General features: G+C 34.0%; 3 protein-coding genes across 11 annotated transcripts; 2 read left to right on the forward strand and 1 right to left on the reverse strand.

The window, feature by feature from the left end:
- Positions 1 to 75: 75 nt before the first annotated feature.
- glo (heterogeneous nuclear ribonucleoprotein glorund) lies at positions 76 to 6,411 on the reverse strand. Of its 2 annotated transcripts, none has more exons than XM_033337064.2 (9): positions 6,254 to 6,411; positions 5,451 to 5,718; positions 5,244 to 5,387; positions 4,262 to 4,400; positions 2,804 to 2,976; positions 2,524 to 2,717; positions 2,320 to 2,439; positions 2,135 to 2,234; positions 76 to 2,021 (listed from the first exon to the last, which is right to left on the reverse strand). In XM_033337064.2, exons 2-9 carry the CDS (start codon positions 5,707 to 5,709, stop codon positions 1,936 to 1,938), a joined length of 1,215 nt encoding a protein of 404 aa, XP_033192955.1. In that variant the 5' UTR covers positions 5,710 to 5,718; positions 6,254 to 6,411; the 3' UTR covers positions 76 to 1,935. The 2 variants fall into 2 exon arrangements, with proteins under 2 accessions (XP_033192955.1, XP_033192954.1); XM_033337063.2 differs by having other exon boundaries at positions 5,451 to 5,728; positions 6,254 to 6,398.
- Positions 6,412 to 6,694: 283 nt separating this feature from the next.
- mats (MOB kinase activator-like 1) lies at positions 6,695 to 13,038 on the forward strand. Of its 2 annotated transcripts, none has more exons than XM_033337074.2 (5): positions 6,695 to 7,076; positions 8,006 to 8,172; positions 8,254 to 8,481; positions 8,552 to 8,715; positions 8,798 to 13,038. In XM_033337074.2, the coding sequence occupies exons 1-5, from the start codon at positions 7,063 to 7,065 to the stop codon at positions 8,876 to 8,878; spliced, it is 654 nt and encodes a 217-aa protein (XP_033192965.1). In that variant the 5' UTR covers positions 6,695 to 7,062; the 3' UTR covers positions 8,879 to 13,038. The 2 variants fall into 2 exon arrangements, with proteins under 2 accessions (XP_033192965.1, XP_033192966.1); XM_033337075.2 differs by lacking the exon at positions 6,695 to 7,076 and adding an exon at positions 7,538 to 7,857.
- A 900-nt stretch (positions 13,039 to 13,938) lies between these two features.
- On the forward strand, positions 13,939 to 27,382 carry LOC117158295 (fatty-acid amide hydrolase 2-like). Of its 7 annotated transcripts, XM_033337049.2 has the most exons (12): positions 18,480 to 18,869; positions 19,210 to 19,528; positions 21,206 to 21,385; positions 22,223 to 22,442; positions 23,468 to 23,685; positions 24,135 to 24,246; positions 24,396 to 24,553; positions 25,016 to 25,153; positions 25,412 to 25,504; positions 25,709 to 25,876; positions 26,407 to 26,589; positions 26,703 to 27,382. In XM_033337049.2, exons 2-12 carry the CDS (start codon positions 19,490 to 19,492, stop codon positions 26,808 to 26,810), a joined length of 1,617 nt encoding a protein of 538 aa, XP_033192940.2. In that variant the 5' UTR covers positions 18,480 to 18,869; positions 19,210 to 19,489; the 3' UTR covers positions 26,811 to 27,382. The 7 variants fall into 7 exon arrangements, with proteins under 7 accessions (XP_033192942.2, XP_033192943.2, XP_076478556.1 ...); XM_033337051.2 differs by lacking the exons at positions 18,480 to 18,869; positions 19,210 to 19,528 and adding an exon at positions 13,939 to 14,295; XM_033337052.2 differs by lacking the exons at positions 18,480 to 18,869; positions 19,210 to 19,528 and adding an exon at positions 14,482 to 14,600.
- The last annotated feature ends 127 nt before the right edge of the window (positions 27,383 to 27,509 follow it).

Genomic DNA, 27,509 nt, shown 5'->3' on the forward strand with positions numbered 1-27,509 from the left:
ATGATGTCTAACTATAAAAACACAATTTTTAGTTGAATAAATAAATTAGTTAATCACTTATTAAGTACAACACAATATGAATAAAGGCCTTCAATCATGAAGATAACGTTTATTGCTATGCTTTATAAAACACAGGTCACATCAAACATACGTCATTTCTATTAAGTTCATGCACAAGATAAGTTTATAAGGATACATTTTATTATTATTATTTGAATATAGAATTTTTTCACGTACAAAATATAAGGTCCTAAACAAATACAAGCATTTCTGTTTTTTTTATAACATTCATTTTCACAATGAAAGATAAGGAGTATTTTGTCTCTGTTTCCTTATATATAATGAAATATTACATTTGTATCTTTTTGTAATATTTTTTCTTTTTTTTTTTTTCATGTTAACATCTCTCATGAAAACTTGTAGAGCTACACATACTACAAGTAAAATTGACTCAAAAGCAATTATAATCTTTATAAATGCCAAAAATGGAGTAGAGCCTAATAGCATTTAACACTTTGACTGCCACGCCGAAATCACATGTTTTGCTTAGGACCACAGGAGTATTTTTATTATTCAAAGCATATAATGGCAAAATAATAATGAATTGACGATGTAAGTAAACATTCTTCCCCAATGGACCGTTTATCTTATTTGTGGTCATGGGTGACCACCGTGGCGGCTTGGTAACAGTTGATAGCGACATATTATAACAAGGCTTCGTTTATTTCGTCCAAAATGTATTGTTGAAACGTGTAGAAGATTTAGTAAACAGTATTTACACATTCTATACATAATAGTAAGGTATGTTCACACTTAGATGCAAGATTTGTTCTCAATTTTTTTTTTTATTAATGTTCTAATAAAAATGTTTAATTGTTCAATGGGGTACTTTTTATTTCAAAGTATGTTTTATTTATCGGTTATATTCAAAATGCCCTAACTGTCAATTTTGGTTAAATTTTTACAATTGTAAAATGTTCAAGCGCTCCGGTCACCAATGATCACCGTGGCGTCACAAGAGAAACTGTGGCCGGTGATATATGACTAACGTGGCAGACGAAGTATTAATACACATTGAATTATTTAACATACTCTCAGTTTTTTAAATAATATCGTGTATATATCATTAAACATGAGTTCATAGTCGAAGAATTTCACGTATTATTTAATATTCGACAGGGTTAACATAAACTATTATACTGTATGTAACTGTGAATTACTATTTGATAAATATATTACAATATGAATCGTAATTGTTGAACTGTTTGTGTTTTGATATAAACTAACTATCCTTGTACGATTGCAAACTCTGACATTTCTAACTCTGACAAATAACATGATGTCGAAGCTGTTATATAATTTATAAATATGCTTATTCTCTAATATTAGAATTTGGAACACTTTTGTGAGGTTTTAATGAAATGGTGGATGTACAATGCATCAAAATGATACTATAACGAAAAAAAAGAAAAAAAGTTATACTTTTGTGACTTGGATTTTTACGATTCAATGAAATTATACTAATTATATATGAAAAATATAATTTGTCTTTTATGATCATTATAATTGAGATACGTATTACATCAATAATTTGATAAAAGGGTTTATAATATAATGCTTAATATTTTACCTCAAAAACGAATGAAGATTAAACAGAATTATAATAAATTCCGATCAACAAAATTCGTTCCTTAAAATAATATTAAACTAATTAATATTTGTCGATTTTATATTAGTATAATATAAACTAAAACAAACTTTATTAATTCTATTTAATGATTTCGTCCGTAATACGAAAAACAGTGAAACAGTAATTAACCTTTAACTGAACGTAATATGAAAATGAAATTTCACTGTGATATAATTATAATTCAATAAATCTTTGATTTAAGAAATATTTTATCGTCGATAGCGCAAGAAACGCGACATCCGACCTCAAAAACTATTATAATTACTTCCTCCTAGTTGAGAGCTGAAGCCTCTGTTTGGAGAATATCCAGGCCTGAAGTTATTACCCAAACCTAACAATATAAATCTTTAATTAATATTTGCTTAATATAACAAAATTGTAAAAATTTAATAAGGACGAGAATGTTAAAGAATAGATAATAATAAAAAAGCAATTAGGAAGTACCTCCACAGAAATTTCCAATACCACCCAAAGACATTCCACTTGAACCACCAGTTGAATTTAGGAATAATTCAATATACCTATGAGACATATGGCTTTTGTCCTATAACAACATTATGACAAAAAATAATTAGTATATAAAATTATTAATTGAAAATCACAATGTCAATTATATTTATTCAAATAACCTTAGACATGGCTTTAACAGCCTCCTCATGAGTTGCAAACTCTACATCTGCTTCTCCAGAAGGACGTCCACCATTTTCAAGAATAATTCGAACATTTACCGGTTCGATAGGTCTGAAGAACTACAATTATACCGCCAAATTTCATTGTAAAAATATTAACTTAATAAAATATTCTACATTTATTTCATTCAATTATAAACTTACATCAGCTATATCTTGTTCAGTGGCTTTAAATGGTAATCCACGCATGTGTATACTATGAATACCGGAATTACCACCCCATGTATCACCGCTGCCTCTGAAGTTCCCACCTTTCATGTCCAAACCACCTCTCATACCCATGCTTCCTCCGCGTGAATCGAAGTTACTACCATTTCCCCATGGACCACCATCAAAGTCTAAAACATATTAAACAATAATAAGTGAAAAATGATGTAATAAGTGACATTTCACATTTTAAATAACTAACGAATTCGTGTAGTACCTCTATTTCTAGAACCTCTGCTATTATTGCTAAAACGATTCATCCCTCCGAAACGAGAGCCTCGGTCATAGGGTGCTGGTCTCTGATTGAAACCACCCATTGGCCCACCTCGCATTTTCGGTCCAATGCTAGCACGTACTTCGGACAAACTGCTTCGGAAGATTTCGATGTATCTGTTAAGATTAATATTAATTATTATTATTCTCGTTTAAATATTATTGCCGTTCATATAGCCGGCTGCCTTCTCAAATAAGAGAAAATTTAATGCAAAAATATCAATGAGCATAAAATTTTAATTTTAGAGCGCACTTTTAAACGAAGACGGATATAAATAGGAAATACGAATGTTGAAAATAACCTTTCGCGTAACGGAACTAAACAATTATTGTTCCAATATAAAAAATTAGGAGATTAAATGAAAACAAAAATAAAATAAAAAGAAAAACGACGTGATTCGAAGAAAAAATCCATACTGAGAATTTTGTAATGGATTAACTGTTCATACTACACCTCCACATATATATTAAACCTGTGTGTAGATACCCTCCCTCGGTGACATTGCATTCTGATGTATCTTATGTCACCCTAGCCATTGAGATGTTGATGATCCTCAGGTATATGACAATTACAATTGCACTTTATGCAACTCAGGAGAGAAAGAGAAAGAGAGAGTGGAAGAGAGATCGGGTAAACAATATATAAGTATCGAGAAGCGATACAACTAAAAGAAAGTACTTCGAATTTAAATATTTAATTAAAAAAAAAAAATAGAAAAAAGCTAAAATAATTGAAGTTAGCATATCTTATCGTATGACGATGATAATAAAATATTTCCGTGCAATTAACGAGCTGTATGTATCAACTATAAATAGTGACGTTACAAAAGAAAAACTGTGCAAAGCCTTTGAGTTCAAATTATTACATTGTCTCGCATAAAACGTACAATTGTGCAATTGTCAAACAGGTGTGCCAAATTAGATCGATGATTACTACCTCCGTAGCGCCCACCCATCCTGGGTTAGCCCTACCCACCTCCCATGGGATTTGGTGACGATGTAAGGGGGTACCTCCCGCCCGGCACCCACCCATAGGTTTCAGTTGGGCCAACAGTACTTTCGCTTACGTACCACTAACTTTCTTTTATTTGTGTTTAGAAAAAGAAGCAGTTTCTTTATACAATTAACTTCTATAATAGCATATGAATAGAATAATACGAATGCAAAGTTAGTAAATACGTTTTAATAATATAATTCATTCCAGATTATTTGCAGTAATAAATAAATTATTTTATATAGTATTTTTCTGTTTGTAAAATAAGATATTAAAGAAACTGCATCTATATAAAAACTCGCTCCCGCTATTTACTAACAAAATTTATATACCTACATGTACTACAATCATAAAATGATATTGAAAAGTCATAAGTATACCCAAACCCAGCTAGCGTCAGTGCCCCACCTGTGTCCTATCTTTTCCTTGTGTTTCTGCAGAGCGCGCTCCGCAACATCTTTGTTAACAAATTGAACGTAAGCCTCCCCAGTACTGCGGCCCGTGTAGTCTGTCGGTAGTGAAATCCCGTTCGGCAATATCTCCAACCCTGACCCACACATAATCAAACATCGACATTGTAGCGTAACACCCATTATTAATTATAGTATCGTCAGTTTATTTAAAACCCTTATAAAGAAGCAAGATTTAAAATATCCTTTGCACATTATGTGCAAAACGTCTCGCTCCAGAAATATAGACATTTTTTCTCAATTAAGTCAAAACAGAAGAAAATGTTAACTATGCCGAAGTTAAGAATTAAGTTCTATATACAAAACTTAAAAATATAAATAAAATAAATAAGGATATTTTTATACAATTATATAAAACACGCATGGAAATTATAATAAATATTCCTTTTCCAAGTCTATAAAGGATTATAAAGCGTAGGGACTTTACTTCCTTAAATCTTAACTAAGGCCATCTGGTGATTATAGAAACACAGAGACACTGCTTGGGACGGGCATAAAACGAATTTTATACTTTTATATGTAAAATTAGTGAAATGTTGGACACTTATTGTAATATGTGTATTATTTTGCCAGATACTTTTATTCCCATATTTATTCTCTAATAATTTAATTCTAGGATATATGTCTCTTATATATTAATTTGCAACACCTCTGTCCATTCTTTTAAATTATGAAGAGATAAAAAGCTGTGCTGTTTATATACTTCATATGTATCATAACCATCAAAAGCATTTAGTCCCTGTGATTCAAGATTTTTATTTGATTAACAAAAATCAAACGATAGGGAAATAATTTTATTATAAAAAATAAAAGAAAAAACAAAACACATTGATCGCCAATAAGGTGTAAGTGAATTTCTAGTAATATATAATATAAAAAAATGAATAAAGATACAGGTTTGAATGTATGGTATAAAATACCTGAGAAGAACTGAGCAATTTCTTCTTTGGAACAGCCAAATGGTAGACCACGTAGTCTCACGCAACCATCATCCATGGCATTCTCTAGGTTCATACCGCTTCTCTTGACTACCCACTCCATTTCACCTCTTTTTGCTTTAAAGACTATGATGAGAGACATATTTTATTATATATTTTTTAAATATTTTTATATGTTTTATAACAAACCTTCTATATAACGATGACCCATGTGATCCCTATCTCTTTTACAAGCTTTTTCAATATCTTCAAGTGTGTCCATTTCTACATAAGCCTCTCCACTTGGACGGCCCTCCCTTGACATTGTCATATGTACACCATTTTTACCATTTGTAATAGAACAGTCACTAAAGAATTTCATGATTTCATCAACAGTAGTAGACCATGGAAGTCCACGTAGTTTAACAACATAGCCTTCATCATCATGGTCTCCACTTCCATTCGACATTTCTGTAGTCTAAAATAAACTATGTTATACTTTGTATAAATATATCCTGATGTTTTCCTATACATTATAAAATATTAAATAAAAAGCAATATAAATACACAGCATGATTATTTTATAATTATTATTTATTTTTAAAGTACAATATACCATAACAAATAGTTGTATATTATTTGTTCCTTTTTACTTTTTTTATTGTTTAAATTTTTGCTGTATTTAAAAGATATTGCATCATTTATGCAATAGTAAATTTATGAGAACAGTCATTCAAGAATTTGAAGGTCAGTAATATCCAACAAAATAATAAAATAATGTGAAAATGTAGCATTTTGTAACTTGTTATTGAAATTCCAAGAATAAATAAATAAATAAATATATACATATATACGTTAAAAAATGCAACATTGCAATATAGTCGGAAGAAAAGTTTGAAAAAAAGATATTTCTTTACCGAAGAATTGTTCGTATCGGTAATATACTAGTCTTTGTTTTATGTCACCAAAATATATTCATTTCATATATTGTAAATATTATTATTCATACTTACGGTTTCTTAGTGTTGATCTACAAGTTAGAAGGAATCACGAATTAAGTTTAATTGACAGCAAACGCTTAGCCAACGCCACGCTCTGCGAAATTATCTGCAAAATGGCGTCTATCCTAACGAAACTAATGGCTGGTTTATAAACATAAATGTACTACATTGTAACATTATGGTATATAAAATCCCTGGTTTCTTCAGAATTTATTTAAGTTTTATATATTAAAAGTATATATTAGAAGTTCATAAAATTTACAATTCGCGCCAGTAATATTAGCGAAAATTTCTGGTCATATTTGAAATGCATTAAGGCGAATGCGCAGTACTAATAAGTACTCCATGTTAGCGTTCCTAAACTTATTTAACTTTGACAATCTATATTTTTTACCTGCTATATCGATCGTGCTACACATAGTAAAATATTTGGACTATAGTTACTTAAATAGTATATCGATATAATTTGCGATTTTCGCAGAGGCTAAGACATTTTAAACGTCGAAATGATATAAATCATAAGGTAACAGGAAAAATTAGAAACTGTGTGTCTGCGATCACGTCTGTATAGAGGTCGTGACCGAATCTAAAGAAGTAGAATCCCGTTCAACAGTGGAAGGATTGAAGTTGAGGTGATTGCAGAAAAGGTAGTTGACAAAACGTCTATCGTGCTGTCGCGGGAGAGAGTGTATGGTGCATGTTAAGAAGGATCGTTTGCAGCTTAAATCTCATAATATTGTAGAATATTGCAAAAATCAACGACACGTGCAGCCGTGTAGCAGTAAATTGAATTTCACCGACAGGTCATCCAGGAGTGCACAATGAGCTTCCTATTGTAAGTTTTTTTTCCGTTTCCAATGAAAATCGACTTTTACTCTACTATAACGCTTTTACCTTTTTGATATCGCAACATTAAATTTCCGATGCATTAAAAAAAGTAAGCTTACCGAACACTCAATGTTTTCCTGTTAATCGATCGCCTGATATCACACCAATGTTATTTGCAAGTGACAAATGACAGCAAAGAAGGAATCGATGATTTGTTACCATAGACCGATCGGAGTGAGGGCAGATATTGACAGAAACTGGTCAACCAGTTTCGTAAATATTACCTTCTCGGCTAATTTAGGTAACCGACCCGATGTACTCTTGAATTCAAGTACATCGCGATCGACCAATCTGTGGATATCTAAAAATAGCACGATGCCATAATTTCTTTGAAAAATCCTCCGTTTTCACACGATCTTCACCCCTCTCGTTTAGCTAATGCTTTCACTCGTGCTCTGTTGCACGCGCGCATATTCGTCACACGTCAAATTAATCGCCACGGGACATATCTTATCGCAGTGGATTGCACCGTGGAAGTAGAATTTTTTTAAACGCTCCTGATGCGATATCGGGCAAGTTCTTAGTTGCAATTGTGGCCGATCGATTTGTCATATCCGCCCTAAACATCGTTTTGGTCACTCGTTAAATTTATGCGTTTCCTGTATTTGTATTTCGAATGATCAACTGATGTTTGTTTTCGTCTTCAATCGAATTGCGAATATGATTTATAATAAAATGCTTCAATCTGTAAACAATTGAACATGTAAACAAAAATGTAAAAAATATAGGTACAAATAGAAATTTTCTAATTCTGATTGTGTTTTTTACTAGTATAGTAATTAATACAAATTGCTTAAAATTAACTATTATTGAAATATAATATTGTATTTTTACAAATACAACAATTATTGAAATACATTTGTATGGCTTTTTAAGTGGAAGCAGGTCTTCGAAAACCTTTAAACCAAAGAAGAATATCCCTGAGGGAACTCATCAATATGACTTGATGAAGCATGCAGCAGCCACTCTAGGCTCTGGAAATTTGAGACTTGCAGTTATGCTCCCAGAAGGTGAAGATTTAAATGAATGGGTTGCAGTAAATAGTATGTATTACAAGCATATTATTATATATTCCAACCTGTAATAATTAACAAATTACAACTAACTTTTTTATATTGTTTCAGCTGTTGATTTTTTCAACCAAATCAATATGTTATATGGCACTATTACAGAGTTCTGTACAGAAGAAAGTTGTCCCATTATGTCTGCAGGACCTAAATATGAATACCATTGGGCTGATGGGCATACTGTGAAAAAGCCAATTAAATGTTCCGCACCAAAGTACATTGATTATTTAATGACTTGGGTGCAGGACCAGTTAGATGATGAAACCTTATTTCCTTCAAAAATCGGTCAGTCACATTATCTTGTTGGATAAGATAATTTCGTACTTGATATACTGATAAAATTATAATCTCTTAGGAGTCCCTTTTCCAAAAAATTTCTTGTCCATTGCCAAGACAATATTGAAAAGATTATTCAGAGTGTATGCACATATTTATCATCAACACTTCAGCGAAGTGGTTCAACTTGGTGAAGAAGCACATTTAAATACTTCATTCAAACATTTTATCTTTTTTGTTCAGGTAAAATACTCAAAACTAAATGAACCTTCAACAAATATAGATATGCTCCATTATGATCTTTTATTACTTTCGTTTGTTGTAGGAATTTAACTTGATAGAAAGAAGAGAATTGGCGCCACTGCAAGAATTAATAGAGAAGTTAACAGCGAAGGACGCCCGATGAACGATTTTGATCGTCAACCGAAAACTCCTCCAAAGACTCTCACCCGTGCTATCTTTTTAATCAAACGTGTAATTGTGCATGTTATTTAACTAATCCAATTCATTGCTAACGCGATCATCGCCTTGAAGCAGGAGTCACTGGTATTGTACTACATAACATATTTTATTCATTTACAAAAACGAGTAACTGATTTACGCATTTTATAACGAAGACGAATCTCGATAAAAACAGAGTTCTGTCTATTTGGGAGATCGATAAAATTACAGAGTAAAGATCGATAGGGTGAGGATTATTAACGTAGACTTTTGTAAAATAGTTATACATTCGATACAATTCGTCCGTTTTATTTTACATCTTGAAAGAAGAAAAAAATTGTTGTTTCTTAAGTAGTCGAGATGTTTTGTGGTGAATTGTAATTTATTACGCGTAACGAATTTTTATACTTGGAACTTTGAAAACAAAGATTAGCGTGAGAGACGAAAAAAATAATTCATATCGACTATATAAAATGGGGATTACATTTTTAAAAAAACGTTAGAAACAACGATTACACTCGGTCTTACGTTTCTTATTCTCATTGTTTGTTATTATCTTTCATACTATTGCACATTATGCTGTTTTATTGTAAAAGTTCGAGAAATATCGTAACTTTTATAAATAGAAACGATACTACGCGTAATGTCTCTAAAATAAGAATGCTCTCGATAGCATTTCTATATCTTTTTTTTAAATTTGCGACAACTTCGTGAAAACGTTGCGCCTTTGATTATCGACATGAATTGGTACAACCTGATATTGAACATTTTATATCACTGCTAAACTATACATTGTTAGTACATAACATTATTAAGTTAATATTACGCTATTTACATTAAACTTCATACTATGTAATTAGTTTAGACGATTATTATCATCGTGTCAAGCGCTTGCAATAGAAATTATTTATAGCGTTAGGGATTTTATACGCACCATATCTTTTATTCTTTATACGAGTGAATTTTTGAGTCTGTTCTATTTTAGAAAGCATGTTATATTATATTTAAGCCGTTTGCGTCGCATTACTGGGAAAGTTCTTTTTGCATTTCAGCTTTTTTTATTTTTGGTATTTTATGTAAAAATGATTGCTTTTCGTACGTTATAAAAACATTTGTACATGAATATACCAAAAATTAATAACTTCATTTCTAGGTATAACATAGATTCGATTCAAAACATGTTTTCTAAAGAAGTTAGAATTAATTCGATGGATACAGGGTATCCCAGGAGAAACGCAAAGGGCAAACATTTTCGTATAAATAATACTAAATATGTGATGTGCATAGTCACAATATACACAATCACACATGATTTATTTCGCTATTAAGAAATCAATTTTGATATATAGAAATGTCAAATAGAACGTATATTCGTTTATAGCGCGTTCAGCTACGTACGATAGTTTTCTCGCTTATAGCAGAGATGAGATGTTAATATATATACATATATATTAATGTAAATGCTTGCTGTTTTCACGCGCGGTGAGACTGCACCCGTTGCATTCGAATATTTAAATGGATGCATTATATTCGCTTGTAACTAGAAAATACTCCTCAGATAGTTTCTGTTCATACACTGTGCCCTTTGCTGTGATTATCGGACTTTTGCATTTCTGTGTAACGAGCTACATTTACGTATGGCGGGGTGAAATTTTAACTAAGTTTCCGTACTGCTATTCATGTAAGTGGCTATCGTTTGAAGGAGTAATATAGGAGGATAAGAAGTTATTGCTTATACGATCATGAGACATACGTTTGCTTTCAATGGACCAGCCTATTTTGTGATAAGTAACGCATAAAGTGATTACTGAATCAGAAGAGATACAAGGAGATGTAGTGGCTGTACCTTTCATCTTTGATATCTTTCATTTAAGATCTTGATAAGAGAAGTCCAGAAAGATTCGTTTAGTATTATATCTAGCATAAAAATGTCAATACAATCTTGTTTATTATGATTCATGGTTTACATATACAAAGACTATTTTATATGCAAATTGTGAATTAGGTGTTGTTATGTGAGTCTAAAGATTCCTTGTCATTTAATATAACAAAAAGATTAATTCAAGTCATTCAAATCATTTAAAAAAGTCATTTCTTTTTTAACAATTAAATGTGAATCAGAAGGGACAAGGACAGGTAACGAAGATGAGAAATTTATAAAAAGTGAAGTTGACGAACTTGTTTTCCGAAAGGTTCGTACGTTTCCAAGTTTCTAATATTGCTCGATTTGTTGTCAAATTTTAAATAACTAATTGGAAATAACGGATCTAGGATTTTTGATAAAAATTTGATATATCCAAAAGGAGGAACTCGTCTACTATCGCAATTCTCCTTGTATATCTTATCAGTTTAGCGACTATACATGAAAAACTTATCTCAAAACAGTCTAATATTATGATGCAGCGAGCGAAAACATTGTAATTAATGGAATTCGAAATCGCGACATAGATTGCAAGTTGTTAGCATTCGAAGCGAATGAAAGGAACAAAATGTTATTTTTTTATAATAAGGAAAAATGGTCTGCTATTGTTTAACAGGCACTGATTAGAGTTTTTGCTTATCTCTCTCGCGTTGGCGTATAAACGATCGAAACATTATATGAGGTTGCTCGATGTGATATCAATTTTCATGTAAATCACGAGGATCAATGAGAAATTTCACGAGGTCCAGGACTAATATAAATGTATTTTATTATAAACGATATAAACGAATTAGCTTTCGTAATAATCTAAATATATATCGATAGAGGAAGGAAAGGATGAACGAGAGGAAATAACTAATAGAAATGGAATAGAATGGAACAAGTTTCAAGGGAGAACGATTACGAGATAGGCTTTCTTCCGCGATGGTCTACAGGCGTGTTTCTCAATGTAAAATGAATATAAGTAACAGTAAAAGTAACAATAATAATGGCTCGTATCGACGATAATATTGTATTCAGTACTTAAGAAGACCGGAAGAATTGTACCTTATAGAAAAATGAAAAAAAAAACATTTCTCGCAGCAAACAAGCACGATTTCGTCTCTCTCTGTCTCTCTCTGTCTCTCTCTCTCTCTGTCTGTCTGTCTGTCTGTCTGTCTCTCTCTCTCTCTTTTTTAATCACATATTTAGGTCAGAGGGGCGAGATCGTTTGAATATATTACCGTTGTCAGTTAGAAATTATTTTACACACATGTAACGCTGTTATTAATTACAATTATTCTTATTATTATTTTTATTATTAGTAGTATTATCGATATGATTATTATATACGATACCGACGCTTCTATGGCTATTTATATAATAATTTACACGATTAAATGTCGTTAGATCGTCGTTGAACGATAGCCTTTAACAAAACGCACTTGAGTCACCTCTCTTTGTTTCTTTTGACTGAAAATATACGCGAACCCGGTATGTTACATTTTTCGACTGACTTGTTACTTGAAAAGATAAGCGATATTTTTTTTATATATATATATATATATATATAGATATGGTTTCTCTTTAAGCTTGTGCTGTTCTTTTTACCTTTTTCTTCTTTTCTTTTTATCTTTCTTGTCTAGAATCTTTTTGAGGATCGTTTCCTTGGCATCGCTGGAAGCTCTTTCATATGATCACCAGTTGAAGAAACGTTTAATTGTTTCAAGATTTTGAACGAAAAAACAAAGTAAATGTAAGCAAATAAAAGAAGAAAATAGAAAAGCGAAGAGTGCGTGTCAAGAGAGGTTGAATAAAAGATACTTTAAGGATTCAGCTAGGTTCTTAGATGTCGAAATTTCTATTTTATGAAAATATTTACCGTTTTTTTTAGGCAGACAGGAACTACTGGCGCAACTTAAAAATTTAATAATTTGTTAATGATAATTGATTTTGTTTGTGTATCTCAAAGAAAAGAAACATATTATTTCAACGATTGATTTTTATTAAGTTTATAAGAGGATTAATTCGGATATTAACTGTAAGACAAGTTTGTCATTATGATTGATAGTTGAATAAAAATTGTTTGTTCCTTCAAAACTAAGTGCGAAGAGCTTTCAGGAATACCGATTGTTTATTCGTTTTTTTAACGACGCTAGTGATATATCTGTGCAATGTAAATAATATTTTTTTCAAATAAACGAAAGCTCACGCGTAACCGTAAACATAGGACCACCATTTCTTACGAAAACCTTTGTTCCCTTTTCTCTTCCTATTATTTCGAAATTGAAATTGCTACATCTCACCTTTCACTTTTGTATTTAATTTACCAACTCACTGAATATTTTCCATAAGGAGACTCGAAACTGATACAGAAACATGCATATAAATTACATTATCTTTAATTCTAAGAAATAAGATAAATTCTTATATTTTAATTTTAATAAACAAGATTTAATAAATTTCATAATCGAGATTGCAAATATTTTTGAAATATTCTCAGAACTTTAATTAAACATCCCAATTTACTTTTAGATAGCTTCCTAACACGTGACTGAATTTGCGAAATCTTGGCGCGCGGTTTTCACGCTCGCATGGCCTAGCGAAACAGAAAGTTTCGCATTTAATGAAACGCTTGGTTGTTCCTTCGAACAACGCTGGAATTACAATCGTCTAGAATTCTCAAGGCGTGTCCCAAGCGTAAATCTTACAGTATAAAGACCAGAGAACGACGAACGACACGTTAATTATTTCGAGTCGAAGAATGTACGTAACAAGAATATAGCTGCTAATTTATGCTAATTCACTGTTCACACCGATGCTCAAAGTTATTGAGGAAACGAAGAAAACGAAGAATTTCACTACCTGTTATCATATGGAATCTCTTGTTACGTTAAACCATTTGCGAAATTCGATTTGAACATGCCAATGAGCAAAATTACCTGGATATTTTGCGCCTCCTTCTCTCGTCCAACATTGTTCGCGATTTATCTCATCGCTGTTCGTATCTGATAGGAAAATCGCATCACAATGGTAATCAATGTAGTAGTAATATCGCGTCCAGCACAGGATTAAGGTCAACCACGTGTCGTTTAAATGGTATGACAAATTAAAATTAATGAGAAGGCAAGAAGAACCATAAAAATCGTATGCGATGATATATATTGATCGATAAAATTTAAATGAATCGATATGAAAATGGTCGAATGATTTATCTCAACGTGATGGCAAGTGTCTGGACAGCAGTGGAAATCTGAATCTGCAGAGGTCGGACGAGGACAAAGGAAAGCAAGTGATACTTAGGAGGAATTCGGCCGCCCCACTCGTAACAACTACGAAAACCGTTTTCTTTTTGTACTCGAGTGCCGTGGCGATCTCGAATTAGTCTTGCAACTGCCGTTTATCGTATTCGGTCTCCGTTAAATTCTTGTTGCATCGTGCATCAATGCCACCACGTGGAACGCTTTACTATCTTCAATATGGTAATCAGAAAACATTTTTAATCGGTAGAAAAAGTACAACCATGTCAACAGAATAACGCATAAATAAAATCTCATTATCATATTTAAAAAAATATTTAAGCGCTTTCTGACAACTGTAGAATAGAAATTCCGAAACCTGTTATGTTTATGAGTTTCATTAATTCTAACATCAATCGTTCAAATTTACGCGTTTCGAGTTTCGAGAGAAATACAGCGACGAGTACATGTACCCGAACTGTTACTCGAGACGAAGCTCCGAGGATCGTTCTCTCTGTGTGTACAGTGCTTCGAAATAACAAGGATTCGTAAGTTTCATACGACAGAGGAAAAATAGAATAAGATTGTTTATAATTCTTTTGGCTCGTTTCTCTTTCTCACAATTTTTCCGCGCGTTTCTACTTTTTCACGCGATTCCGTGACGAAAAATGACAGGTTGATGAACGACGATGAAGAGAAACAAGTCCGCGTAAATGAGGTTCGAGAAAGCGTTAGGCGAACAGACGTTGACACCAACCCAGAATTATATTTATATCGATATAGTTGAGAATAAACAATTTTCATTGCTAGGAGTTTCGTGGAAGTTAGAGAGAACGTTAGATTTCTAAGCGCTATTTTTGTTTGAGGCGAGTTTCAGGGTTTACGAATACGTGGATCGACTTCCTCCACCTTCGTAGATTTTTGATTCAACACTATTTTCAAGTAAAGGAATTCTAAACTGATCTGTTCTCAAATTGTTCGGGTAATGCAACGCATAGAGATTCCAAAGTTTTGCTAAGTCAGTGAAGCTCGATGTCACGTCGATCATTGCTCGTGCAATTGATCTTGCGGCTGGTGATTAAAAAAGGCAGATCTCTGTGCTGCATTTGTATCGAATATAATATATCGAATAATCCTGGAATCTTAGAAGAAACTAGCTAGAAGGGTAGAAAAGAAAGAGACAAAGGTCGAAAAACCGAAATTGACAGATCGAGAAAACAGAGAATAGAAATTGGATTATGGTAACTAGAACTCTGAGGCTAACATACGAGCAAAACTGATTTTTGTGATTATGAAACTGAAGCGAAGCAGCAATTACCGTAATTGAATCTCTGCTGGTAGAACAATGTTTCGAATAACGTGTCATGCAATTAAGTTAATACGTGTTCCATAACGTGTATTCTTCGTAAGAATGTGACCTTATTCCTTAGTCTAGCTTATTATGTTAATCGAGTCATTGATAAAGCGAAACATTTTCATTGGTATTAGCTCAGATTCGTATTAATTGCAGATTGAAATTGACGTCATCAATGTTTATTACGCGGTTTCACCTTATACTACTTACAACATAATCGTGTTTTTATGAAACCATAAATCAGAAAAATGATATCAAAAGTGAAATTAGTAACGCGAAAATGTATCGTTTGCACTATCATTAATGTACAGTTGCCCGTTAGAGTTTCGTTTGTATAACATCAACTACAGTGACGATTCTGTGAGTTTTCATTGAGAATTAAAAATCAGATACGAAACGCGCCGGAAGCATCGTTCGTCGCGTGATATTGGCGTTCAAACTTCGTTGTCGGCTAAATAACATCGTCTGATCATATACAGAATATTCTCCTGTGAGAATTCGTCGTTACCGTTGCCACGGAAAACACGAGTTTGTGTGTCACGTTTCATTCAAATTTAGATTCATCGAATTAGTTAAATTTTCGGCGATACGACTGAAATGAATTGGATACAATTATTTGTTATTTAGCTTTATGGATATAAATATAATCTGTAATCGAATGAAATTTAATCGACTATGACAGAATAAGGTTTAATCACGAAATTATTACGAGTTCTTCTATCCAACTATTCTCGATGAAAATTATTGACTTTTTCTTTTTTTTTTTTTTTTTAATGTACGAAAATATTCTCTCGCGTGTTAAAAATATTATCTCGATATCCGCTAGCAATTTTGGACGCAATCGATACGATTTACGATTGATCTCCAATTAATCTTGATTATCGATAATGAAATATTGACTAACAAACTACATGGTTAAAATAAGGCCATTTGGAAACTGTTGATGTTCAATTAACAACTCTTATATAACTACTGATCTTTAATGATGCGCGATGAATTATTTGTGATTTTTCACAGATTTTAATCGCGACGTCTCGTATTACACAAATGAGGTAAAATAAGCTACTTACTTGACTTATGACTAGCAATATTTTTGGAATAGATCGAGACGATTGCATCATGATTCAATATTTATTCAATTTCTCGAATGAAAATATCGACAACACATGCGGCACGAAAATACGCGTCAATGTCGAGAAGATAATTTTTTAAATAAATCATTTTTCATATTCATAGATTATTTCCATTTTTCAATTTACAACAGCGATAGACGCAAACGAATCTATGAATGCCATCGAATAATCTCTTGGAGATCATTTCACGTTTGCTCAAAAGAAGATAGAGAATGTCACGTTTGACAAAATTAACACCATTACGGTTTGGCACATAACAAAGTTTTCGGGGAATAAGGATCTTTTTACAAAATTTCACGACTTCTTGTTTCAAGAAATTTCATGCTCTGTTGCTTAATCTTATTCGGTGTTACGCGGCGCAATAACATGGAAACACTCTGATAAACGTGTTAAAGCAAAGAAAGAGACAGCGAACTGACTTATTTGTTAATTTGTTTAATAATTAATATCGGATTGGCAACTAAGTGATTGCGGGTTTTGTCGTCAGGTGGTAATGACATGACCCGCAATCACTTAGTTGCCACCCCAATAATTACTTCTCGTTTCGTAAATAGCGAAGTTCCATAAACGATAGAGTACACATATCAAAGATCATTTAATCAAAGTGACTCCACGTTTATTTGACAATGTAGAGGACACTTAAAAACGTGTATTATTTTTTTCCACGAAGAATGACGAGAGGATTCAGTCTACGCAAACAAAAGTGTACTCTGTGCAAAAAAAAAAATAAATATTATGCAATTGTATATTACGTAGGAAATTCATTTCCTTTCATGAAATTTCTCTCGAATCGCGATGGAATCGTGGCAAAGAAAGAAAAGGAAGAGAACAAAAGGAAGAAAGGGAAATGATTCGTCTGAATCGTGCTCAGTATCCAGTAGATTAGGCAAGCCAGACGAAAAAGAGAAGAAGAATTGAGAAACGGCTGTAACTCAGCACGAACACAAACGAGTCACATTGACATCATTTTTTGTTCAAGACGAAGAAAAACAGGACAATGATCATAAAAGCAAGAGGGCGTATCAATTGAATGGATAAATTAATCGTTTGTATAAATTCTAAAAATAAGAATTATCAAGAAGCCGCAGACGAATTTATCAGGGATGATATTTTTCTGCGAACGAAGATAATGAGATATCTAGGAGGAAAATTGAAATATCGAAACATACAACAAAGTATATAGAACCTAGGAATTTGTTTAATTCCACTTTGAATAATAATTAAGGCATGAGTCAATATTCTAATGAATAGGAATAAAATTTCCATTCTATTATAATACCATTAGAACATCTAAAAGCGATTACAACTTATTCGTTAAATAGAAGATTTATTCGAAAAATATCGTCGACGTCAATGCCTGTTGTATAATATTTTGCATGAAATATTACCTTCGTAAAATATTTGCCCATAAACATACGTTTGTTAATGATCACCGAATCATGGAGTACGAAATATTCTCTTAAATACTATACTCTTACTATATTAATCGTGCTCATTGCTACACGTTATTGATAACATTCGCATTGTTAAATCTTCTTTTTCTATTTAGTCACACCAAAAGGTCGCCGAGGGTTTCACAAAACGCCCCACCACGATAGATTTTCGCTTAAGTATGCCACTTGTGCACCAGGACCGTTTAGTCCGAAACTATCAACCGCTATTCTACTTACGACTACTTCGTAATCACGTAACGGTAAAAAGAGAAAGATAACAGGAAAAATAGTGAAAATACAGGTGTGTACCTTCACTATCGTACATTGAACGTTCGCACATTCTAAATTACCGTTGATATAGAAAACGCAGGTACTTCGGATAAAGCTCTTTGATCCAATGTTCGCTGCTGATCTCGCCTAAGGCAAACACATACCTATGGTTAGTAGTTATCAATGAAAGCAATGATTGATATTAATTAGTACGAATAGAAGGGCATAAAATTAAACGAAGTAAATGAAACTGAAAAGTGAATGAGAATCGCTTTTACGGAAGTCACACCTACGTAAGTTAAAGTGGCTTTAAAAGCGTATCTGTCCGACGTTGAGATGTTAAAACGTTCGGAATACGTATGCGTACCTCGATCACGTTCTGAAAGTTTGCACAGATTTTATGAAACGTCAGCTATTTCTTTGATATAAATATGAAGCTCGATCCACGCTGCTGTGTGTCGTGGTGTATTGTTTCAGTTTCAATTTAGCAGAACGTTTCTTTTTCATTCGAGCTACCAGCGAGGAACATCCTTCGTATAATAATGTCGAGGATGTAATAAAAATATCAGTCTTCTTCGACTGGATCGTACCGAGTGTCGAAATACTGCACGCCAGTGTATACAATATGTAGGTACAGAATCATAAACGTTAAATTTTACATCGAAATCGAGTGCATATTTGTAATACGCGAGTGTGATCGATAAGAACACAAGTGTTTATTTATTCTTTATATAGAAGTTTGTTTTACGTGTACTCTTTTATTAGCATTTATGAAAATGCATGAACGTTCATTTACATTTTGTGTTTGTCATTTGTATTGCACATCCAAAGTCGACGATCCGCTATGTGCCCGATAATAAATAATCCGATTATAGATAACGTGTTTTCGTTTTAAACAAAAGAAAAAGAAATAAATCAGCGAAGCTGAATTTGAAATTGTCAGTTTGAAAATGATATAAAATTTCAGTTTGGAAAACGTGGAGATAAGAACACCGTTAAATCAATTTTTAACGAAGCAGATAGAATATATCCAGCTTCGTCTGAAACCAGAGGAGATCCGGAAAAGATGATCGAGATGCGCTTTGACCGTGGATGTGTCTGATTCGGTGACAACCAAACTAACTATAATAAATCTAATCAGTGAACAATACGAATCAGCAATGACGTAATTTGTCTTCGTGACCACGTATCGTGGAACAGTTATTTCTACGCCAACGATCGGATAATTCGAATTGAAAAACAGGAGGATGAAACTTCTATGGCCATTGATGTATGCCAAAAATCTGGTACAGTACAATTTTTTAATGAATAACGGTGACCTACAACAAGTTTCTACAAACGATTACTCGAAGGAAGAAAACGATCAGTATGATCTCACAGGGCGTAGATAAAAAAGAAAAAAATAAATAAAAAGTGCCTTGTAATTAAGAACATCTCCAAGACAGAATTGTATGAAACAGAATTAACAATCCTGATAAAAATATCTTCGAGGTTTTGATATATGTTTTATTGCCTCTTTTGTAAAAAAAATGATCAGCTTCTTATCATTTTCCGTCATTCGTTATATTTTTTTAATATATAACGATTTCTTCTATCAACTTTTGCCCTCATCGTATAATACGAGCCATAATCGAAAACCAACGACTCATTAATGACTAACATAACATCATTTGCAAGTATATATGTGCAAGGTGCATATAGACATTTCCAACGAGTTGGAATTGCGGCCGAGCAAACACGGGACAGCGATTAGGGAAGAATGTTTGCTTAAAGGTTCGCTTTCACGTTCGCCGGGACATGACATTTCCAGAATGTAACGATTTGCATTGATAATCGCAGTTTTCGAAGTTCGTTAAAAATCCTCGAATGAATGTCGCCGGTAAAAGATATGGTGTATGTAAAATTGAAAAGATCTACTAATGTAAAGAATTACCTAAGACTAATCGAATGTTTAATTACCATTAGCTGCATGCTCAGAATAAGAATGAATAATTATCAATGAGAAATATTTTGCGCGTAAAATTGAAAAGACTTCGCTGTAAAGAATTACCTAAGTTTAATCGAATGTTTAATTAGCATTAGGTGAATCTTCAAATTATGTAGAGTTTTCTACGTATTGCATTTTGTGTGTGAAATTAAAAGTATTCCTGTTTTATATTTAACGATCAAAGTCCACTAGGCGAGACGAAATTGCGATCGAATGAAAGATAGGTTTAATCCAAACTACTTTAATATTTATTACAGATAAATATAAGATAAAATGGGGATCATTATAGAGGTCCATTATAGAGATTATCTATAAAGATAAGGATTTATTATGCAGGAATTTATTATGCAAATCTGTCATACATTCATCCAAGTTATGTCATAACATCGCTCCTTTTCTACATTAAAAATCCTCTGTATTTTATAGTCGCTAACAGACGAACGTTTGCTTAAAAAAATGTTCAAGTAGTTTGGCATTAGGCTGTTAATGATTATTACTTTCTATGTCGAACTTTCTCTCGATTGTTCGTTTCAAAAGAAACCCTTCGAACGATTCTATACGACGCAAATATGGTCGCAATTAATCGTTCATCGTTGATCGTTAAATTAATTATGCGATAATCGTACGATACTGTGATCCTTCATCGTACAAATTCCATAAAATTTCGAAGTGAAAATCTGGTTTGAAATGCGACAGAAAATATCTGTATCTGTTGCAGTTCAATATAACGCGTCATTTTATTTAATTATCGTGTCACTAATTTTCATTACCCGCCACACTCATTTAATGTATGAATACCATTAATTGAACTCTCATTATCAGTTTAATGAACTTCCACTGCGAATGTAGATACGGGAGTTTTAATTAATGCACGTTTTTCTACGTCTCGTCCCGTATTCTCATAAACTGCGTTAAATTTCGTAATACGTAACATGCAAATGTAGCAACTTAATTTTATGTTTCTTTTTTCCTGTAGGATATGGTAAACCTGGTGATTCAGAGGTTGCTAAAGTACCTCGTATTTATGCTAAGCTGTATCGTGACGCCAATTTTAAAACTGCAATATTTTAAGAAGCGGAAACGAATACCAGCGATCAAGAATCAGCTGTTGTTGATTTCAGCGACAGAAATTGCGCGACAGATTCGCAAGAAAATGGTGAGGACACGATAACGGCTCAACCGATGAATACAAATTGATTTCTCCTCGATCGCTAATAGTTTGATCTCGATAATTTAATTATCGAGCTTTCTAATTCATTTTCTAATTCGGTTTTCATCGATGATAAATTATATCGTTTTCATATTCAAATTTACGAAACAATTTCTAATTGCACCTTCGGAGACATTTTTTTTTTTTCGTCAAATAAATTTAAAATCTTTTTTCCGATGCACAAAAATTTTCTTCGAGATTAAGCCGGAAGTGGATGAACGAAAGAATAATTACGATCTAACGATTCGCAAACGATTAAAAATATCGGCTCTAGCGTGGTAACTGCAAGATATTCAGCTAAAACGACACCTTTTACGTGTTTCTCAGGTCGCTGAAGCCGAAAATTATAGTCGTTTTTCACGGAAATAAGGCGTGAAAAATTTCGGTCCGTATGTTGTACCTTTTTTCAAATTTGCTACTCTTCAACTACTCTATGATTCTGTGCGCATTTGACTCGCGACTATCGGATTAGGATCGAGTTATTTTTTATCTTTTCCCGCGATCGTACAAAGAGCTATAAACGGTAAAAATAAAACGGAAAAATGGCATTTGCAGCATTGGCATTGGCTGTACCACCGCTTATCTTGCCGCTTATCGCTCTGCACGTTCACGGTCTTACGCGGATTTCTTTCCGGTTAAGACCAAATATTCGTAACGCCGAAGTTTCCGAAACATGTCCAATTTTCGGCTCTAACGACCTTAAAATACCCGCGAAAAGACACATTCGCACGAAAAGTTTCGCAGTCCGGATACTATACTTCATGCAAAGTATCTCTTTCGTAGATCAGCAGCGAGGAAGTGGTGAGAGCCTATGTGGAGAGATGCAGAGACGTAAATCCTGTGATAAACGCTATCGTGGAGTCGCGTTTCAGCGCAGCCATTCAGGAAGCGCAGGAAGTTGACAAGCTCTTAGCGAGCACCACGAAAACCGAGGAGGAACTTGCTCGTGAGACGCCTTTTCTTGGCGTACCCATAACTGTGAAAGAAAGTTTCGCCGTTGAAGGTTCGTCCAATCTTTTTTAACGGGTCAGATTTTCGTCTAGACGAAGACAATTAATCAGAAGATTGAATCGGATTAATCAGAATAATCGAATACACATTTCACACGGCTTCTTCATCGTCCACAGCATTTATCGCAAGGGAAACTACAGCTTGTTTTTAAAAACATTCCAAATCCAAATATTTTGAAGCTATTTTCAGTTATATTGTGTCGTGCGCGTAACTTGCCACGTATTTATATAGTACAATCGACGGTCCTAGCTTTAAAGAATTCAAAAAAAAAAAAAAAAAAAAGAAGAAAGAGAAGGAAATCATTGTTGCAGCTATCGTTCAAAAATGTCCTTAACATCGAAGGTAACAGTTGTCGAAACGAACGAAAGAAATCGTGCGATACTTTTCATTTCAGTCACGCACGGCAACGACTTATTCACTCCCTTCTCTCCGGTGTTTTCTTTTCCTTTTCCTTGAGCAGTCACGATTAAACGGGACAAACAAACATTTACATACAACGATACTGATTGTAAATGGAAGGTGAACTTATTCGAAGCAACGTCGATGATCGTTCGTGTTTCGAATGCGAGGTACGAAAGAGCTCGTAACGCGTGTCTCGTACGTTTCCTGTATTCTCGTTTCCATTTTTTGTCTATTAACATATTGTCTATTCATTTTCTCTTTTTCTTCTTCTTTTTTCTTTCCCTTCGTTTAAACCAAAAAGTGCAATTAAAGTTTCATAAAAACATTGTCGACCTCGAGTCGCCTTTAATCGTTCGATCATTAAGCTCATTAATTTTAAGTCGATCGCCGTTGTAGTTACACACTTGGTCGATAGTTTTTATCGTATCAAAGAAAGTATATTTATCGCTTTACGATTTACCCATTTCCTAATATAATTTACTACGATGCAATTTAATTGCCCGATAACAAATAGCATCGCGCGCATCGTTGAGAAGTAAATCGCGTTTGCTTGAAAGAACCGATGACTTATTCGATACGAGTAGAATTAAGTTCATCGAATTCATCCTCTGTCAGGAATGTCGCATATGGCCGGCGTGAAGAAAAAATCTCCACAGAAAGCGACTAAAGACGCAGTAGTTGTTAGCATGGTACGCAAGGCTGGCGCTATTGTCCTTCTCGTCAGTAATACTCCCGAGCTATGTCTGAACTGGGAAACTAGCAACAAAGTTACTGGTGCTACTAGAAACCCTTATGACACCAGAAAGATACCCGGTGGCTCTTCCGGTGGCGAGGTTTGTATTTATTTAAACTGCATTCGTCTTCTCACAGAATCATTCCAAGAAACCTGCATTATATTTCTGTATGGAAAGCTTCGAGGTCGCTTAGACATCAGATCTAACAGACTTCACATCAGACATTACATAAAATGTAATTTTCAAAAATAAAATCGACTCTTCCTCTGTTTTATTTCTACTTCTAGAAAAAACGAAGAATAATCGAGTTACGATTATGATACAGCCTCTTTGCTCCTCTCTTTTTGCTTTCTCTTTGTTTCTTGTTCCTTCTTAGGCGGCATAAGATCACAGTCTGATTTCTAATTTTTCGTCTCCGTCGTTCTCTCCTTCTCATCGTTTTTCATTTATTTTCACGCAGCGTAGGATTATAATTCGCCGAATGAAAATTATAACGTGGCTTTGCGGTCTCTCCTCCTTTCCCTTCTTCTTTTCTTATCTCTTTTCAGGCAGCACTAATAAGCTCCGCCGCCTCCATCGCGGGCATCGCGTCGGATGTCGCAGGTTCTGCGAGGCTTCCGGCCATGTTCTGCGGTATTTTTGGTCACAGACCCACGTCAGGTAAATGCTGACACTCGGTAAAATATCCATTAACCAAACTCACGATCGTTCTACAAAATCTTCGTCGAATATATATTCCCGTTGATTACATATCGAATCGGGAAGAATGGAAGACAAGAAAATATCATTTTCACTGTATAAATTTGCAGGTCTGATCTCTACAGAGGGCCATAAGCCATATTCTCATGATGAATCATTTACCCTGTACTGTACACCAGGAACGATGGTCAGATACGCCGAGGATTTGTCTCTTATGATGAAGATAATGTGTCAGTCGGAAGAGACGCGGAGGAAGTTCGAGCAGAAGGTTGCTCAACTCTTTATACTACGAAATTTTCGCACCGTTAAATTCTCAATTCTCTTGTGTCTTTCCGTAAACAATCAAAGACTGCGGTATCGTTTAATTCTCAACCGGTTTCTTCAAATTAATCGCAGAAGATATTTATGGACGTATTATATCACAAGCAATATTATAAAAAGCTTTGTGAGAGATGAACAGTTAAAAAGGAACGATCTAAAATTGGACATCGAATAGTTTTAACACGGTTTCGTATTATTCGAGCATGTAACGTAAAAACACTTTCATAATATTTCGTTTATAGCATCCACTGCTTTCTTTACGGTAGTTTTATTTAACAGTAGTTAACATTTTTATAAAATATCGCACGAAGTACGTGAGAACTTCGTTTCTCATTTTTCAAGTGTTCGCGTCTCCAGTAAATCTCTGATTATCTTCGCTGAATATTTCCTGGAATTTCTACTGCTGTAGGTATGTTTGAAAGACATGAAATTCTTTTACCTGGAGGACTGCTGCGTGGTAACGGACTCTATAAGCAAAGATGTAAAACAGGCGATGAAGAAGCTGAGGATCCACATCGAAACGACGTACGGTCTCAAAGTAGAAAAGGTATTTTATCGGTTTAAGTGCTCGCACCAAGTACGTGTATGACGAGTTCCGAGAAGAAATAGGCGTTTGAAATTCCATCTATCAACGAATAGTCATTTCGAAATGAATAAATCGCGAAAGAGTATAGGTTCTAAATCTGGTGATTTTCGTGATGATTTCGAAATGATAAAAATGAGATGGTTAACTTTAGTCGAAAACGACGTATACGATTCTTCAGTTTTTTCTTAAAGATACGTTTACGAAAATATGTAATTTTAGGCACGGTTACCTGCCATGAAATTTATGCTTAACATGGCATCGCTTATGCTATCGGTGAATCTCGATGACATCAAGGATGATATTAAATGCGCGGTGAGTTACCATTAACACGATCTGCGATTCTATCTGGCGGCGGGGGTCACCGGTGGGTTACATCTTCTTCATTTTTTTTTTTTTTTTTTACTATTTTAATTTATAAAAATGTAATTTAACGGAAAATGGAACGCGTTGAACGCGTTTAACGTCGCGCTTCCTTTGAAAGCTTTCCAATATAACCAGCAAGCAATTATCGCGCAGGGATCGAGTAGATGTCTGCTTGAAGAATTGAAATCCATTTGTGGCATGTCGCAGAATACGCTCTCTGCAATTACATATATCGTCATGAAATGGGTATATCATAAATTATCAGAGAGTTATGAACGCGAAGTGTCCGCTAAGAGGGACGAGTTAAAGAAACAATTCGAGGTAAGCAAGTTTCAAGTAAAACAGATGTACTAACAGGCTTGAAATAATTTCCAAGAAATTTCGTGTATCCTTTACGACGATGTCTGATTTCGAGATGCAGCGTTGTTTCTGTTTTCAAGTAACCTTCCACGTTAATTTCTTAAAATAAAAGTTGACCATTTTATATCTAAAAACTAACACTTGTTTGTTGGTGTATCTTAGGCGTACCTGTTAGCGAACATATCGATGCTTCCTATTAAAAGTAATGTAGCGTTGTTGTATAAATTAGGATAAATGTTACATTGTAGATAGTTTAAGGGGACAGAGCTATCGGTGACGAGAGTCCTTGTAAGGCTGAAGCAAAAAAGGATGTGCATGGGTGTGTGTGTGTGTGCGTTTGCAGCGAGTGATCGCGCGAAGACAAGAAAGTCTTAGCCAGCGAGTATGGTCGAACGTCTCTTTTTACCTAGCAATAAAATAATAGTTCAACTTCCCGTAATAGTCATCCGGTCTATCATTCCTACAGTAAATTATAAACGTTTTTATTGCAGGAGCTACTAGGTGATAACGGCGTACTGATATTCCCAACGTTCGTATCGTCAGCCTATTACTCGAACGAAACCTACCCGAATATCTTCAATTTCATGTATCTGACAGTCGCTAACGTACTAGGAATACCAGCGACACACTGTACAATGGGACTCAACAAACAGGGTTTACCTGTTGGCCTTCAAGTAAGTAATTTACTCTGTACCTGTGAAATTCAAGCATCGGAGTAATGACATTTCGCATGCACCTTTCTAAGTTCATTGCGTAATGCGTTTTCATCCTTATTTGCCTCATACAGATCATGGCAAACGCGGGCAACGATCATCTTACGATCGCAGTGGCTAAAGAGATCGACAAAGCCTTCGGTGGTTGGCAGAAGCCACCGATGACGGAGCTGCAAGTTTGATTCTCTCTTTGATCGGACGATAAAGACTTCGATACGAGGATCCATCGCGATAAATCGAGTGTATTCGACGTGATACGATCGGCGAAGAGACTACGGTAACGAACGTGTGCTTCTTCGTTCAAACGACGAACAATTGCGATACCTCAAACGTGACCGAATCTACGATAGAAATTAAGATGTACAATAAATATAGGCTGTTCTTATGACATGTGGCAAGTGGCTAGTCTGGCCCTACCCTGAAATAGTTTAGGGATAAGTCGAATTTACAATCGTTGGTAAAGATATTATGAATAAATAACGAAATAAAAATTTGACCTTCGATCGTTGGAGAAATTTGCAACGAAGCGAACGAGCTTTGTCCGAAGCTGATTTAATAAATTAGTTTCTCGATTATCACGCGCGCCAGTTTAAAAAGTCGTTAAACGTAAATCGTTAAATCGTTCAAAAAGCTAATGAACAATCAGAAGAATTGGAGTAAAAAGAATCACATTTCATAACTCTGTACTTACATCCGCAAAAAGATTCAGAGCTATGTAACTGATAGTTGATGTAAATAAAATTCATAAAAATGATTTGCATTTATTTTTGTTACGTAAAAATTTCCCTCCTCGTTGCTTTCTTACGTCTAATTGAAGTTGAATAATTCAGTAAAGGAATTAAATTATTCATAGATCAATTTACATAACTTAGTGAACAACG

Source organism: Bombus vancouverensis, chromosome 10 (assembly GCF_051014615.1).
Source record: "Bombus vancouverensis nearcticus chromosome 10, iyBomVanc1_principal, whole genome shotgun sequence".
In the NCBI taxonomy this organism is placed as follows: domain Eukaryota; kingdom Metazoa; phylum Arthropoda; class Insecta; order Hymenoptera; family Apidae; genus Bombus; species Bombus vancouverensis.